This window comes from Drosophila teissieri, chromosome 3L (assembly GCF_016746235.2).
Source record: "Drosophila teissieri strain GT53w chromosome 3L, Prin_Dtei_1.1, whole genome shotgun sequence".
In the NCBI taxonomy this organism is placed as follows: Eukaryota; Metazoa; Arthropoda; class Insecta; order Diptera; family Drosophilidae; genus Drosophila; species Drosophila teissieri.
The window spans coordinates 131011-148707 of NC_053031.1; the positions used below are offsets into that span (position 1 = coordinate 131011).

A 17697-nucleotide genomic window follows, 5' to 3' on the forward strand; every position below is an offset into this window, starting at 1 on the left:
CCGAAAGCAAGAACCGCAAAGCAAAATCAAGCGGTGTGTTTGCTTATTAACAAATAAATTAGCCACAAAATGCTAAAAGCAGAGGCCAAAAGCAAAACTATATTTAATGCACGTCCCAAAACAAACTCAGAAAATTGAATGTGACTAGAAGTACTAGCGTACCAGTTAAAACATTGTTTGAACATTACCATGACGTAAGTTTGTAGGGTTAACATTTGACATTATATGGACACTCAACCAAAAATAGATTTTGAAAAACCTCAAAGCTATTAATACATATATCAGGAACAAAACTAATTTTAACAAAATCACCCAAATAGATAAAAAATATTCTCGGAAAATTTTATAAGCTACATCTACCAGTACACGAACCACAACCAAAAAACAAAGTGAGGGGAAAACTTGATGACGAAAGAGCGTCGGCATCCACGTCGGCAAAGCGACTGCAGTTTCCGCTTCCCCTTAATTTTGTTTTGTTTTCGCTGCATCTCGCTCTAACAACCGTCTTTAATTTCGCTTCGTAGTAAAACGTGAAAACGAGAATGAGATCGGGAGCGGGAGCGGGAGCAGCAAGTGAATTTTTTCACTGAACACACACGCAGGGCGGAAAAGACGCGCGCGAACGTCGATGGAACGACGGAAAGGTGTGGAACAGGCGATCTGAATGAATTGTGGAACCAGTGTGTGTGGAAGGCACTTACACTTATTTTTGTGGAAGCCAAAACGCGGATCAACGAACGATCCGATGGCTTGTGTGGAACGTACGTGCGCGATGAGAGCGGGAATAGTTGGAATTCCAGAAAATGCACATATGGCTTGGAAGTTGGCGACGATGTCCCTAGTTTCATCTTAAAGTTTGGGGTCGTGGCACTGAGACACATTGGTTTTTGTCTTTGGAAAGATCTCGATGGCACATACATAAATGTAAACAAGCGGAGCCATTCGTTGCAGCAACAACAAATACTTGGATGAAAACAAGTGCGTCACTTACTCATTAATAAATAAATAATTAATGGGCGGCGCATTCGAAATGTAAAAGAAAACGCAAATCGCTTGCCCGTTCGCGGCAATAACGGAACCGTGACTTGCAAATCGCAGAATCGCTGAAATGAATACGATATACATATGTACATAACTGTTTTTTTCGAAAGACCTGCAAATAATTCAAGGCCTAAATTAAAAGCAATCAAAACTTTAGTGTAACAGAATTTTCAACAGATGCCATATATGTAAAATAAAAGAAACATAAACAAAATCCATTAAAAACACACTATATTCAAAAAAAAAAAATATAACCAGCATAAAGAAATCACATAATTTTCCCATTATTCATGTGTGTGTCGATTAAAACACAAATGGAAGTTCTTCCACTTCTCCACACCTCTTTTTCGCACCATAAACTCTTCTCTCTCTTCCAGTTCTCTGCGCTCTCGGTTCAGTGACTGTGGCCCAATGCCGCCGTTCCCCGTTTAGCGCGCTCTCATTGCCTTTTCGTTCGCCTTTTCGTTTCACTTTGAATCGGAAATTTGACGGGTTCGGTCGTTATCGCGCATGCAAACTTGACGCACAGTTGGAAAAACCGCAACGGCCGAGTTTTCCTTACAACGCGCCAAAAAGAAAAGCGAGTAAGACCCGAGTCTTTGTGTATACGTATACTTACAATTATAATTCGGAATCGCGAATGTTTTACAACTGTCGCCGGTGAAAACAAATAAAGTGAACAAATAAAAGTGAAGCAAATAAAAAAAATTATAGAAAAACCAGTGAAAGGAAATGCAACTGAAATTATGAGTGAGGCGAGAAACTTCAACTGACTAAAGCAAACCGTTTACCGTTGTTCTCTGCCTCTTTATCCTCCCCGAGAACGGAGGAGACCGCGAAAAATATCATGAAATGTAAAAGCTGGTCCAACAAAATTAACAACTACGTTGTGCGCAAAATAAAGTCCATCAAGGTAAATATTCCAAAAAAAAATCAAGAAAAACTAATAACTCGTAATAGTGACTTTAAAAAGTGTGGTGTTTAAAGTAATTGGCCCTAATTGCATGAGTATAAAGATAAACGGATATCTCTTTATATAAAAAGTCTACTTAAAATTGTTAGTGTTGGGAAATTCAAGTTTAAAGAGATATCTGTCATCTATTTTATCGAATTATTACATAAAACAGTTTTTGAATAAATATACTGGTTCTAAATATATTATTTTGTTCACAAAATAAACAAGCTGGAAAATAATTTAATAAAATAGATTATCTCGCCAGACTGTGAAATTTAATATTTTTGCAGGTATATGGCAAAATTATTTGTTTCATCTTTTGTAATTTTTGTAGCTAAAAAATTTAAATATTTGTTAGATTTCCGTATATTGCATCTAAAAAATTTCCATTGACACCACGTTTTGTTATAACATTTAAAGATCAAAGCCATAAAGTCTCCACTAAGTGGGCAATAAAATAAGATGATTCAATGACTGTCTGTCATTGCTTTTAAACCTATCCAGAAGGAGTTAATTATAAATACCTTTTCAGATGCTTATATTTCGCAATATAAATAGGCAGTGGATGTGTATAATTAATTTGCAGGCACCTAAAAAAGACCACTCCTCTGGACAACCCAAATAAAACTCATAACTAAATGTATTTAACAACTGCAGTTCATTGCCTCAACAACAAAAATACGCAGCAAATAGGCAATGCTTCCAGCTCACTATTCGTTTGTTTTTGATTAGCTGGTTTCTAAACAACAATTTATTATGGTTTTGTGCACTTTTAATTTCTTTCTATTAGCAGCGGCAAATAACTGAATTATTTATTTTATTTTCTCTTGCAACCAGCAAAATGTAAAATGTTATCCCCTCTCTTGCTCTCCTCCACCGAGCTGATCATTTTTTCTCTTACCCGTATTCATTTTGTAAATAACTTAAGAAGTGGAGGGAAACAACGTAAACGCCTTTCACTTGCATGTCTGTTGCTCGATTTGTTGTCGTTATTTTTACTGTTTTTGTTACGCACTCATCCGCATACATACATCTACATCGTTTATAATATTTATTTACACTTGAAGTTGCCGTCGCTGTTTTGTTTACTACGCATGTATCTGCCTCCGCTTTGAGCTGCCCCTTCGCTTTTCAAGCATTTTGTTTTGTCCGCTCTGTTTTCAGCCATTCCTTCCCACTTCATTCGTTGCCGTGTGTGTGTACTCGTAATCGGGTTCGGATTCCTTTCTCCTTGCCTTTCCTTGGCTTTGTTTATTTTTACACCACTTCTCATTCTCTCTCGTACGAAAATTCCTCAAATTCTTTTTTGTCCACATTTTCCAGCGGGAAAAACGAGTTTTTCCAGCAGCGCCGCATTCTTAGCCTGTCGCCATCTCTTTCCCGCTACGTTAGAGTCTCCACTTCTTGCTTGTTTACAGTTAGGAATGCGGTCGTCCTCTCTCTCTTACAAAAAGAGCGTGCGTTCTCTTTGTACTTATGTAGTTTGCTTGTGGACTTTGATTGGAACTTGTTTTCGCCTGGCCTCGTCTTGTTTATTTATAAAAAGTCGCTAGCAAACAATTACAGTGCAACAATTACGCTCTCAAAAGTGGCGCGCAACTTGTTCGCCTTGTAAAAAATTGTGACGCCAGCGGAGACGCGACTGCGCTGCTTTGGCCCCATTTAACTGAGAGAGCGCCTGAGCGGAAGAGCGTTCTCTCGGGTGGCGCTCGACTTCCATCGGCTGCTCTGCTCGGGCCAAACGCTTGGAAGTCAAAGTCTCGCCCGACCATAGTTTCTTATTGGATTTCAAACCAGACGCTTCGTGCACGCGGCGTTCGACGACGCACACACACACACCCACACAGCGCTGGCATTGATATACATACACAGGCAGATACACGACGCCCCAAGTTCGTGTGATGTTGTGCTGTGGTGGTGCGATTAAATAATACTCCACAAAAGGCCAAACAAATTACATAAAATCTGAATCGGAATAAAAATAAGTGTATCCTCCGTGTTGTGTTCAAAGTATTTAACCGATTGTTTTCATTAGTCAAATTAAAGTAGTACAACGTATGAGAGTGAGCCAGTTCCTAGAAAAAGAAGAGGACATAAAAAAAATAACAGACACATACAGCGTCTCGTTTCTTATAAATTTTCCTACTGCGTCGGAATTATTGTCTTGATTATTGTTGTTTTCTGGCGAACTGTTGTGATTTGTTTTCAACAAACATACTGTGGCGGATTAATAATTGTGCAAATCGAGAGAAGCACAAGCGAATGTTAAGCATCAAAGCAGAGAAATAAATAAAATTAAAACCGCACACATACATAGACAAAGGCACGCGCAGAGCTGAAAAATACGCGCGCTTTGCACAGTGTGTGTGCGTGTACGCGCTGGCTGGCTCTTCTTCTTCCTTCGTGTGCCCATTGGAATTTGTACCCCAAATCGAAATTACAACATACACAAACAGAGAGTGCCCGTCGATGCCCCAGCACCTAAACGTAAGTGTGTGCGTGCGAGAGTCGTCTCATTTGCATTCTTGTTTAGCGCACTGCCGCTCTCTCTGCGTGCGTTTTCATTCATAAGCGCATTTTTACTATTTGGTACTGCAATATTTACACTAAGCTGCAGGACAGACAATATTTTCACAAAATAATTTGAAGTTTGACACGACTACTGTGAAAATGCAATGTACGTAACATGAAAGCAGGCCGTGCCTTTTCTATTAAGGTAATCGAAAAACTCGAGTTTAATCACAAGTTCAAAATTGCTCGTTAAATTTAAGACCAGAATTTGGAAATGAACCTAGTTCAGGTACTGTGTCATTTACGAAAACTACATCACTGGGGGAAAAGAGCGTGACTTATGCAAAACTATCCTCACAACAATAATCGCCTGATCTGGGTGGTCTGTCCAATAAAAATTCACGGAAAGGCGTTGGCTAAAAATACAAAGCCAAAAGAGTCGGGTAAAACACATAAGTGATAAAAATGCTGCGAAAATTTCGCAAATTTTTTATTACTGTTTGCATATAACATTGTATGCCTGCTGATGCCAGCAACATTTGCACTCTGCTATTTAGTAGTATCAGTAACTTTCCGCCTAGGAGCTGTTGAAACGCACAGATAAATATGATATAGCAATCAGATATGTATACATACACATACTGGTATATACAATAGTTTCTGAATTAGTCTTAGGGGCTCGTTTGCCATTTAGCAGGCAACCAAAAAAAACCATAATGCTAGTTCTACCTTTATTTTATTTTTTGTGTGGCCTCGACAAGATTTTTATAATTTCAATGTGTCAAAACTAAAAACATTTTGTGTATACTTAGCGTGTACGGTTTTGTTTTTCTTTCGCAATAAACTTTGGTCAAATACCTTGAGATAGACATCGCCTCCCACTGTTTTCTGGCTATTTCTAATCAAACGTCCTCTCTGTGCTGCATTTTTTGCTTTCAATTGGCTGCATTCTGTAGACGAAAATTTTATTTATAAATATAAATTGAACACGGACGCTGGGGCAGTGGCAGTGTCAAGACAGGGGCGTGCAGCAAGGGGGATCGGTTCGGTGGCTGCAAACCGTCCAACGGCGTTGGCCTGGCAATAAAATAGATTAATTTAAATGTCATTTTTGTCTAGACGCCGCAGACGCCGCCGACAACGAGACGTCGAGCGCTTCTGCTCTATGTTTATAGATCGGTTACATATATCCCCCATATCCCCATCCTCATTCGCATCCCCCACGTGATATAGCGGATCTTTTGGTTTTCAGCATTTCTTGCCGCAATACACGCCCACTCTGGGTAGACTTTCTCGATTCTTTGAAATTTTTCCACGGCATCTTTATGGACGTGGATCTTCTTCATATCGCCATTATAACGCTCGTCTGGATGCAAATGAGTTTTTCGGGTTTGGGTGACGTGGAAATCTGGTTAAAGCCATGTAATGGACAACAATACAATTTGGAATTTTGGGTATTTCCTGTTTTGCTTTCGGTCTCTGAAGCTTTTTGTGCCATTCACCAATTGGTTGACTAGTTTCAGCCGCTGACGCAGATCGTCGTCTTAATTAGCGTCGCAGTCGCAAAAATCTCAAAAAAAAAAAGTGGGTTGGCAACTTTTTTAAAATGTTTTTTTTTTTTTGCTTTGTTTTTAATGCGTTAAAGCGGCAGAATTCAAATATCTGAAAATTGTATGTTTATTTTGTTTGGATTGACTAGTGGGTGTATCACGGCGTGTTGTTGAGGTCATGTTTTAACATAGAAAGAAAAGAGACGGTTTTTTCTGATTTCCAATTGTGTTGCGAGTACGAGAGCTGCGGGCATGAAAAGTAAACCAACCGCATTCCAATCCGAGTGACGCACGTCGGACCCATTATAACAACGATTACCATTGAGGGCTTGTGGCTTGTTGTTGGCCGTAGATAATACACCTGTTTTAGGGACTTGGGGACGGGGACCCTTGAGGCCTTCCCAGACGAAAAGATCAATTTTTAAATGGATCGGATTGAATTCGAACGAAACTTCTTTTGTTTTTGTCTTTTGTGCGTCTGGGTTCCTATGTCAGGGCCCAAATCCCCAATAACGAAGCCTAGTTTCATTCGTATCTTAATCTTTGGCTCGTTGCTCTTAAATTAGCTAACAGCTGAAACTTTCATTGACGCATTTGCTCACCTTGTTTTTATGGTTTTTTGATTTTTATTCATATTCCGAGTTTGTGTGGCTGGGTTTTATGGTGTGTCTGTTGCATAATTAATAATCTGGGCTGAAGCTGACTGGTTTCTTATCTGAGTTGGGCTTTTGTCGATTGATGTGTACAGTGTATCATATTTGCACACACGTGATTCTCATCACTTTAGTCTGTGGGGCTGCTGATGTACTAGCTGAGGGCTTCCCCGTGGTTTTAATTCCTTAAGAAATCACGCCACAGAAATTTGGTTCGCTTAGCGTAAACTGTTCAACAAAGAAACACAAGCGAACGAATAAACGAGAAGGGCACGAAAACAAAGCCAAAGTCCAGCAGCATAAACTTCTAATAGAAATGTAAACAGGTGGCAATGAACTTTATTATATTTTTATGCTCCAAGTCCTTGAACCCGCCAAAATCAAAGTCACACAAAGTAAAGCGTAAAGCAAAAACAACATGGCAATGAACTTGACGTCAATGGCGGACCATTGGGCCGACTGTTGTCGTTCTGCTTTTTGTGGACCTGTTCTTGAGTTCCGCTTTGGAACCCCGTCTCCGAGGCTTTGCGGTTGCTCAGCAGAAAGTTAATTTATTGCGTGTCCAATTCCTCGTTTAATATAAGCCTCGAAAAACCAAGAGAAGCGAGTTGGGGGTTTTTCTTTGTAAATTGCGGCCATTTGGAATTAAAGCAGTAAACTGAGCAAAATGTCAAAACGTTGTAATCGAAACAAAAAGGAGGAAGCAAATGATGTACCATATTAAATTTAGCATTGTTTTAATCGCAAATACTTTGCATATATTTTTCCAGATTAACGGTGCACAGCAGCAGCTCCAATTGCCAGGCAGTGGCGCTAGCGGAATCGCAGCGGCAGCCGTAATCTCGGTAGCATCGGATTGCGGCGAAAACTGCAGCAGCAACGGCGTCGAGCAACAGCAGCACTTCAACATTGCTACCACCGCAGCAACTTCGGCAACAGCGGCAACAATGCCGGCTATGGCCAAGGAGAAAGCCTCAGCAACAGTGTCCTTGGGCGAGTCGAATTTTAGAGATATCAACCTAAAAGACTTGGCCGTGGTCGTCGAAGCGGCGTCGCGGCTGCACCAACAGCAACACACGTGCGGCTGCGGAGCGGTATCGGCCGCTGAGAACAACAACAACAGTCGCTACGGCAGTAGCAAGTATCTGACAAACGGTAAGCTCAATTCTGTGTTGCTGAAGAATTTGCGTGTCACTGGCAGTGACAGAGTAACCCAAAAGGAGTGTGTGTTCAAGTTGTTCTTTAAACACAGCTCTTTGCCCGTTGGCAACATGTTTTTGCTTCGACGCTAACGCAATCTCTCTGCTTTTCTCTGGCAGGCCACACTTCGCCTTTGGCGGCAGCGGTTGCTAGCAACAGTTCGTCGGTGGCCACGACACCGAATTGCAGCAAGTTGCACAACTGCAGTTTGCAACAGTACGAGAATGACATAAGGCAGCAGACGGAGATACTGGACATGTTGCGGCAGCAGCATCAGCAGGGCTACCAGACGCAGCAACAGCAACAACAGCCGCCGCAGCAGCAGCAGCAGCAGCAACAACCGCAGCAGCAACAACCGCAGCAGCAGCAACAGCTACAGAATCCTGCGCCCAGGAGGTCTCCGAACGATTTCATTTTCGGTCGTTACATAGGCGAGGGCAGCTACAGCATAGTTTACCTAGCCGTGGACATACACTCTCGCCGCGAGTATGCAAGTAAGTCCTCTTTGGGTTCTAGTGGGTACTACCTTAACACTAGTTAGTTAGTGAGTCGGCACCTACTTTCGCGCAGTGTGCCACTAGTCCGACGGCCGCCCACAGCATTTGCACGGCACTTGTATGGCCTCTGCTTGGCGCCAGCGCGAGAATGCGGTCGCCATGTAGACGCGGCGCTTTTGTTGCCACTCCGCTCTGCCTGTCACCGGCTTGGCTCGCCAACAATCGCCTACATCGCGTATATGCGTATACTGTGTTGAGCCAATACTCACGAGGGGCGTCTTCGATCGAGGATGTGCGCCTTCCTATGGGAGTGTTGCACATGCCGGCCGGATATTGTCAGATTTTCAGCGAAATTGGTCAACATTTTCCAAGGCATACGGTTTCTTCCACTGCCTGCTATGAAACAGCACCAACCGCAAGCCAATCATGATTAGGAAAACATTTGGGAAACGCACACGTGACCCTTTTGTTATTGGTAATTTCATCAGTCCGTCCGTCAAACTTGCTGAAAAACGACGCTGGCCTGTTATCAGGGTGATAAGCGGCATGTCGCACCGTAGCTCCTTGCTTTTGTTTAACTTGTTTATCGATTAAAGCCGAAAGCTGACGTTGGCGACTATCTGGCGTCGCGCTGGCGCGCACCATCAGCTGTTTAGCCGTTCCCCGTTTTATATTGCAATTTGAATTAACGGCAAATAAACCAGTCTGAAAACGAGCTGGAAAGCAGCTGTTAGGTGTTGTTCACTAGATTTCTCGAGGCATTGTTTTAAGAGGCTATACACCACATAGTGTGTATATTTATGCTGACTTATTTTTCCACCTTGTGTTTATTTGTGCTAAGCCAATTTGCTTAAAGATTTTCAGTGGTTCCAGTGCTTTTTAGTGGGCGTGTAGGCGGTTAGTGGCGGTGGCAATAATTTAACCTCGACAGCAGCAAATCAATACAGTCACAAAAGGAGGGAGGCGGGAGGCACGTGTTGCATAAATGCAAACGCAAACAGAAACACGCACAGAAACAATGGAAACTGTGGGGAGAACAACGGCACGTGGTTATCAGAATGCATTTGCAGTGAGGGGCAGGCGGAGTCTTTGGGGAATTCGGTAGAACCAAAGAGCGCTGTCAGTATTATCAACTATATAACTGGAATTTCTTTTGTGGAAGTGAGGGTTGCGATTACTTATCCAGAATCTCTCTGTTTCTTGCGTTGTCTCCTTCTCTCGCACTGCTTCCCCCTCCGATACGCTGTCTCTGCCTAAAGCTGTTATTACTTCTCTGGCCGCTTTAATTGCATGTACAGCGAAAGGCCAATAATAACAAAGTCAATTTGTTTAAAAATAGGAAGCGCACTCACACAAGTCGTAAACAGTTTCCCCTACGCGTGGCGCTCCGTTAAATTAATAAACGTATTTTGTTTGCACTTTTGACATTGAATCCGATGCAGCTGGTGCATTGAGTACAAGCTAATATTGCCAACTATTTGCAATCGGGAGCAGCAGAGTCGGCGCTGGCTTGAAGGTCAGTGTTCGTATTTCGGCAGGTTTGTAGGGTTGTGTTGTTGCCTTCAACCGAATGGGTTTCATAGCCAGCAACAATTTTCCCCCAACCACGTACACACTCAGCACATCGCAGCACACACTGGCGCAGGCGCCTCCCACGCACGAACACACACACGAACAGAAATGAACACGCACGCAGATTCACGATGAACGCAGCAGTTTTCGTTTTCATGCGCTCCGTCTCGCTCTTACCTACGCACTTTACCGGCGCCATTGTTGTTGTTTTGCCTGTTCGATGACGACAGCGGCGTCTATTTGACGCCATACGAAATTCGGTTTGGGCTTTTCACATTTCCTGCGCAGCTATGTATTTCATCATCTTTGGCAACAACATACACATGCCACATTCTTCGGGGTGTCTTTATTTTCCGCTCGCCTACCTGGATTCCGAATTTTCGATTCTTGCAATGGAAGATTGTTCCTTAACAACACGTGCTCGTCCATATAATCCTGAATTAAGGGAGCAAGAGAGTTGGAGAGAGGCGGAGAGCCAGAGTCGGCAGTCATATTTATGCCAAGCATATTCAAAGTTTTTTATTATGGTACTTGTTAGGTACTCGTGTACAGTTAAGCGAGCTAGTTTAAATCGGGAAAGCTAAGAACTTGCTAAATACTAGTCTGCTCCATAGTAGGTACATAGGTATATAAGCATTTTCAAAGTACCCCAGTTTCTACGCCCCTGTTTTTGGGCCACAGAATTTCTCGCACACGCAATCCTGGTCTCGAACCCGTTTGCCTTTCTTATCGGGCTACGTTTGGATTTCCCATCCAGTTCTCCAGTTCCTTGAGTCTCCTCGACTCCATATTCTTTCTTGGGGGTTGCTGTCTGGTACTTTCTCGGCAGTCACCTTTGTGCCCGCTCCACGGTGTTATTTTTAATTACACATTTATTTTTGGACAGCAGCTGCTGCTGCGCAGTCGCAGCTGGCTGCGGCCGGGGGTATTCAACTGAAATAGTCGTTTGCTTGGCTGCCAAGGGGGGTTCTCTTTTGGCTCCGTAATGTGATATTGGATCGAGGAACTGGGTCATTCAACCCATGACTCGAATCCTGTCGCTGCAATCCTTTCCAGCTTACTCCCCCAGGCTTATTCATAATTTTCTGTCTTGCACCTTGCCTTTCGTTTTCTCTTTTATACGGTGGCCGCAGCTGTCGTCGTCGGCAGATGGTGGAGGGGGGTCGGGTGGGTGGGTGTCCCATGCACGTGCCAAGGACATTTGGCGGGCTGTTGGGCCAGGAGCGAGTGGAGCAACAACCAACAATAATAACAATAAAAATATGCACGAGCCTACATAAAAACCCAACTCGAAAGCTCCACAGCCGGCTTACTGTGAAAGCTGCTAAATTAAATATCGGTGGAGTAAATTTACCATTTTGATCAGTGAGGTGCACTTAGGTGATTACGAGAATATTTTAACTGTGCTGGAGTTCTTTAAGAATAACGAGCCATAGCTAGTCGAGTCCAATCATAGAACACTAAAACGAGGGACAACTCCAGACTCTTAGCTTTTTGACCCACTCTCGTTGTTTCCTCTTTGCTTGTGTTTACCTGGGTGGATTTTGTATCGAGTATACCGTAGTGATATTTTAAGGTGCCTGTTTTTCGACTCTGGTGACGGTGACACCCACTTCCATTTTAAAGAACTACATATATGTTATGTCACCGCGCTAGCTGATGGGAGGCCAATTAATGGAAATAGAACTGAAGTGGCTATTGGCGTTTTGTAAGATTTATGTCTACGATCGACGACGGAACAGAACGACAAAGAGCGGCCTGCCATTTCCAAGTTGGTGGCGGCTGCGCCTTGTCGCGTGTGATTCCCCAAATTTGAACCGATCTCAGCTTGTGGCAGCATACTTCGTATCCCCTAGTTAGCTTTTATTGTCACAGTATTTCCTTCCGAGTGTAGTCGGGACCTCAACTTCTTCTTGGAGTAGTTGGAGTTGATTTCGGTCGTTGTCTTCCAGCAGCAAGAACAACTTGCAACCACAATAAGGTTGCAGAATCTTTATTTTAGTTTATTTATAGAATCTGTGTTCGTGTACCGCTCACACACGGCACTGCTTTATCGACGCGTTCACACTAACTTTCTGGTCGGTGTAGTCAATCGGTGTAGCTCTATCTCGCTCTGTCATTCTAAAACTCGTTGGATAGCATTCCTTGCAGCAACAAGTTGCACTCTTGTTGTTTTCGTTGTTATTTTCCTCCACTCGCCTGTGTTTGATTTCTGCATTTTATTTGTGCCTTGATTAACCCATGATGCGCTTTTTGTGTTATATCTGTGTTTGCGTTGTTGTGGCGAAATGAGACAGTCGAAAATGTTGTACTGTGACCAAAAATATCAAAAAACATAAGCAGTGAAGAGGATACTGTTTAAAGTATTACAAAAGTACTTCTGATTTAGCGGGAAAAAACCGAGGTGGCAACTCTAAAACCTTAAGAGCGAGCTTCGGGCAAATATTTATGCTTAGACGGCGAATTGTGCCGTTTTTTTTTCACCGCTTTGCAGCTGTTTGTTGGCTGTTTACTTATGTGTTTACTTTCGGTGATGTTTGTGTTGTTGTTGCTGCACATGCTGCACGACAGGGGAAAAGAGAAACAGAAACGGCAGCAAGTTCAAGGCTATGCTTATCAGGAGGTCATTAAACTTAACCAAAATCGGGAAAAAAAGGAACCACAAATATCAGAGTAGAGCCGCCAAGTGAATTAATAATGTGACTTTCTTAATTAAGGTGAAGTAAAAGGCCAAGCATGCGCAAACATTCGAGAAAAAAATAAAGCGAAGGTGAAATAGGTAATGTTTTTATTGCATCGGATCGGAACGATTATCACATCGATTTTTTTATATTTTGCGCAACACAGTTTTGAAGGTCAATTCTGTTTTTACGCACTTTTTTTGTGCTGTTCATCGCTTGGGAAATTTAAAACGCATAAAAAACATTTTCGTTCTGTTCTTTTTGATTTCTCGGTTATTTGTTGTTGCTCCCGCCGTGCTTTGTTAATCTTTTAATTGCTGTATTTTGTTTTTCCTCTTTGTGTTTATTTTGTTGCCACTCGACCGACGACTTATCGCCCCCGATGTTTTTTAGACAAGATTCCGATTTCATTTTTTATTCTATTTGATTTTCCCTGTTCTGTTTACCCTCTGTTGCCGCGAATAGTTGTTGGCACACCGTTTTGTTTTGATCTTGATAGAGGGACCTGCAAAAAAATAAATGCAAAATTATCTTGAAATTTATTTTTGCCTATAGACTTATGATAGTGTGAAATGTCGACAGATATGGTTGGGGCTAATTTATTATTTTTAGCATTATTTTCACCAGATTTGTGATTTTCCGTTGCGATTGTCAATCAAAAGCGTATTCGTGATTGGAAAACAAAATAACGGCGGGCAGAAACAAATGGGAAACTACTGATAAGCGGTCAAAACTCTCCCACTCGCAATCATAATAACCGTTAACCCCGTGCGGGAGGGAGTGGGATGCAAGCTTGAAACACCGTTTCACACGGCCCATCTGTGTGGTTCTCACTTGCCCTCTTGCTCCTGCTGCCCTCTCTCTTTTCGCGGATTCCAGTTCAACAACCAGTTTAAAATTTGTTTAACTCTGCGTTCTCCATCGCGCTCAAACGTTCTGGCTTGCTGTGATTTCTTAGGGGGCCGGAAAGCGGGAAAGAGCAGGCAGTCAAAACAAGTTCCTCTAAGGGCGCTCGCTTTCGTTTGTCTCGCTGTTAATTTAGCAATTTGATCTGAGTTTTGAAATCAAAATTCCCCTCTCGCCTCTTACTCGTTTTCTTTTCCCGTCTTCCTTGCCTATTGCCCTTCATTTCTCTTCTACGGTTGTCTCTCCACTGAAAGTACTTTATTTCACCAGGTCACAAAAGAGTCGCAAGCAGTGTCTGATTGGGCCACCAAAATTTAGGGGAAGTCCACCGGACTGTGAAATTTTGGTCGCCTGTTGTGCCAGAAAAAAAAAACCATGCATGCTAGCTGGTTTGTGTGCTGTTTTATTATTCTCACGCGTACATTTTGTGTGCTTATTTGTACATACATACATATGTCGCATTTTTAAATACAAATATTTAATCACTTGCATCGGTATGTATATGTCTATGTCTTTGTTGTTGCCAAGAGCGGTTCCCGCAAGCAAAATGTGGTTTGCCAGCCAAGTCGGACTTATCTGTATCACTGAGCGAAAGTATGGTGGATACTGAACTCCAGAATCATGAATTCCGCACATACATATGTAATTTAATCTACAACTGTATGTCTCCTTTTTTCAACCCATATCTGACCGTATTGTCTTTCGATCTACTCCTTGCAGTTAAAGTGTGCGAGAAGCGGCTGATCTTGCGCGAACGGAAGCAGGACTACATCAAGCGGGAACGCGAGGTGATGCACCAGATGACCAATGTGCCCGGCTTCGTGAACCTGTCGTGCACCTTCCAGGACCAGCGTTCCCTCTACTTTGTGATGACGTACGCACGCAAGGGCGACATGCTGCCATACATCAACCGCGTGGGCAGCTTCGACGTGGCCTGCACGCGCCACTACGCCGCCGAGCTTCTGCTGGCCTGCGAGCACATGCACCGCCGCAACGTGGTTCACCGCGACCTCAAGCCCGAGAACATCCTGCTCGACGAGGACATGCACACGCTGATCGCCGACTTCGGGTCCGCCAAGGTGATGACGGCCCAAGAAAGAGCGCTGGCCACGGAGCACTGTTCGGAACAGCGGCGCAGCCACTCCGATGACGACGACGAAGACAGCGACCGGCTGGACAACGAGGACGACGAATACTACGATCGCGATTCGGAGGAGTTGGACGATGGCGAGGGCGACGACGAGCAGCAGCAGGAAGAGATGGACTCCCCGCGCCACCGTCAGAGGCGTTACAACCGTCACCGAAAGGCCAGCTTTGTGGGCACTGCCCAGTATGTTTCACCGGAAGTGCTCCAAAATGGACCCATAACCCCGGCGGCGGACTTGTGGGCTCTAGGCTGTATTGTCTACCAGATGATCGCCGGCTTACCGCCATTCCGTGGCAGCAACGATTATGTAATCTTTAAAGAGATCCTTGACTGCGCCGTGGACTTCCCGCAGGGCTTTGATAAGGATGCCGAGGACCTGGTGCGCAAGCTGCTCCGTGTCGACCCGCGAGACCGCCTGGGTGCTCAGGACGAGTTTGGCTACTATGAGAGCATTCGGGCGCACCCGTTCTTCGCTGGCATCGACTGGCAGACGCTCCGTCAACAAACCCCTCCCCCCATCTACCCCTACCTGCCGGGCGTAAGCCAGGATGAGGACTTCAGGTCCAGCTATACTGTGCCCGGGGACTTGGAGCCGGGCCTTGACGAACGGCAGATATCGCGACTGCTTAGTGCAGAATTGGGCGTTGGGAGCAGTGTGGCCGTGCCCGTCAAGCGATCAACCGCAAAGAGTAAGTGTCCATTTGCGTGGTTCCCCAGACGAAGACGTTGACTTATAAATGTATTTTCTTTTTCTTCAGACTCCTTTGACCTGAACGATGCCGAGAAGCTGCAGCGCCTCGAGCAACAAAAGACTGACAAGTGGCACGTTTTTGCCGACGGCGAGGTGATCCTCAAGAAGGGGTTTGTCAACAAGCGCAAGGGTCTGTTTGCCCGCAAGCGAATGCTTCTGCTGACCACGGGACCGAGACTCATCTATATCGATCCAGTGCAGATGATCAAAAAGGGCGAAATTCCGTGGAGCCCAGATCTGCGTGCGGAGTACAAAAACTTCAAAATATTTTTTGTTCATACGGTAAGTGTATGTTGTTTACGTATGGTGGGTTAAGGATACACGAGGGGCAACGCGGAAATCTGAGAAAGCATAAGTTTGTTGAACCGATGACATCACAGTTAGTGCTTCGTTGCCAGTCGCACGCCCACTGAAAAGCAATTTAAGCGTAATTTTATGCCCCGGGCACGTGTTGACTATGAAAACAAATTAAATGCGGCATTGAAAACTGCACACGCAAGGCAGATAAAAACTTAAACTTGTCTGGTGAATGGGGTTAAATTTAGCGTTGCGCTCAACTCATTTTTCTTCTCTCGGTTCCATTGCAGCCAAATCGCACCTACTACCTGGATGATCCCGAAGGCTATGCAATCCACTGGTCGGAAGCCATTGAAAGCATGCGAAAGCTAACCTATGGAGATCCTTCCTCCACATCTGCAGTCTCCTGCTCCAGCGGAAGCAGCAATAGCCTCGCTGTCATCTCGAATTCATCCGCCGCCTCCTCAAGCAATTCGCCCACTGCGCGTCGCAGTTCCCCCGTGAACGCTTCTCAGGCTTCGACGGCGTCCGACAATCGGACATTGGGTAGCACCAGAACGGGGACGTCACCAAGCAAGAAAACGGCGTCCAAGTAAACGTAGTCCTATTTGTAGAAATGTGAAATTAATTTAGTTGAAATTTAGTGCAAACGAAGCGATGGAGTAAAAGAGGGCGGGAATAGAAGTAGAAGTAGCTGATGAAGGGGAACTAATGATCGTGTCTTTAGTGCTAATTAGAACCCAATTTCTGTTTTTCGTTATATATTGTGCTGAAGGCGAAAAATAGAACACTAACATAAACTAATCTAAAGTAAATTACATCTATAACAACTAAATTCAATTTAAAATTTAAATTAAATATTTATATACATCATACATAAATACAAATATATTCGTATTTAGAGCGTAGTTAGTCACAATTTAAATGAATTACCGAATTAGGATCGGATCGATATGCAGATCAGGCCAGATCGTTGAAAACGGAGGCAAGGTGGCATTCTAGGCTTAAACTTAAACTTATTTCGTGAAGCAAACTAAAAGCCGTATTTAAATTGTGAAATACTAGAAAAATTTCTGGAAACTGTAATATATATAATATCTGGAGAAATGGGATTTTTGTTTCTGTTATCGTGGCAAACGGATCACGTATATGTTTATGTACATTTTGTAAACATTGTAACTATGTAAAGAATTATATTAGCTATATATATATATATATATATATATATATGCGCACGGCAAAAGAAGCCTAAGACGTGGGAAAGGAGATGGGGAAATAGCCGGAAAGCCATCGATGCCACATAAATAATAATCGGTGTTTTTCCAGCTTCACGCTCAACTTTCTAGGTAATTCTAATATACCGCTTAACGCTAATTATCAATATTTATCATTGTCATTATGCTTTTCGTTTACCTATTTGCCCTATGAAGAAATGTATAAGACTTGAGCTACTCTAATTGTAACCCTAATGAAAGAACGAATTTTGAATTTGGTTTAATTTTTATTTTGTAAGGGCCGCCACTAGAAACTCAGCGTCGTAGTTCCAATTGTCAAGACATTGCGGTCGTTGTCTCCACCCGATTCCAATTGAGTGTGTAAAACAAGTCTTATACAAAGTAATGTGTAATAGATGTAAGTAAGACAGACTGGGAAAAGTTTCTTAAACTCTCGCGAATTAGTTAAATTTTGTAAACGTCTAGGTTGCGCCCACTACTACAACTATTACTACTAGAACGCGCCCATCCCCTCCCATATTTACCTTTAAGCTATAGGAATTAAGTTATGAGCAGAGGTGTAGAGTAAGAAATCGAAGTTGAAAGAAAGCAAAAAATACATTTTGTACATACATATCGCCTTTGGTCGATATACATCTAAACATAATTTAATTTTTTTGTTACTTCTAAGTAAATTATTTTTGCTAATCTTAAGTAAATTA

At 43.2% G+C, this 17697-nt stretch overlaps 1 protein-coding gene and 1 long non-coding RNA gene across 5 annotated transcripts; one reads left to right on the top strand and one right to left on the bottom strand.

Annotated features, from left to right (window-relative positions):
- Positions 1 to 1511: 1511 nt before the first annotated feature.
- On the top strand, positions 1512 to 16636 carry LOC122615844 (3-phosphoinositide-dependent protein kinase 1). 4 transcript variants are annotated; one of them, XM_043790990.1, is made up of 6 exons: positions 1512 to 1954; positions 7481 to 7865; positions 8030 to 8404; positions 14287 to 15402; positions 15472 to 15746; positions 16052 to 16636. In XM_043790990.1, exons 1-6 carry the CDS (start codon positions 1889 to 1891, stop codon positions 16355 to 16357), a joined length of 2523 nt encoding a protein of 840 aa, XP_043646925.1. In that variant the 5' UTR covers positions 1512 to 1888; the 3' UTR covers positions 16358 to 16636. The 4 variants fall into 4 exon arrangements, with proteins under 4 accessions (XP_043646925.1, XP_043646926.1, XP_043646927.1 ...); XM_043790991.1 differs by lacking the exon at positions 1512 to 1954 and adding an exon at positions 3781 to 4483; XM_043790992.1 differs by lacking the exon at positions 1512 to 1954 and adding an exon at positions 4672 to 4796.
- Positions 12740 to 13794, bottom strand: LOC122615846. Its single transcript, XR_006325876.1, has 2 exons — positions 13750 to 13794; positions 12740 to 13165 (listed from the first exon to the last, which is right to left on the bottom strand). It is a non-coding gene; the product is annotated as an uncharacterized LOC122615846 (long non-coding RNA).
- Positions 16637 to 17697: the final 1061 nt, after the last annotated feature.

What these genes read in the sequence shown, in the direction of transcription:
- LOC122615844 (XM_043790990.1), top strand. Translation starts at nt 1,889, where the DNA reads ATGAAATGTAAAAGCTGGTCCAACAAAATTAACAACTACGTTGTGCGC. An exon ending in GCAAAATAAAGTCCATCAAG is followed by an intron (nt 1,955 to 7,480) that starts GTAAATATTCCA and finishes ATATTTTTCCAG; the next exon opens with ATTAACGGTGCACAGCAGCA. An exon ending in AAATATTTTTTGTTCATACG is followed by an intron (nt 15,747 to 16,051) that starts GTAAGTGTATGT and finishes GTTCCATTGCAG; the next exon opens with CCAAATCGCACCTACTACCT.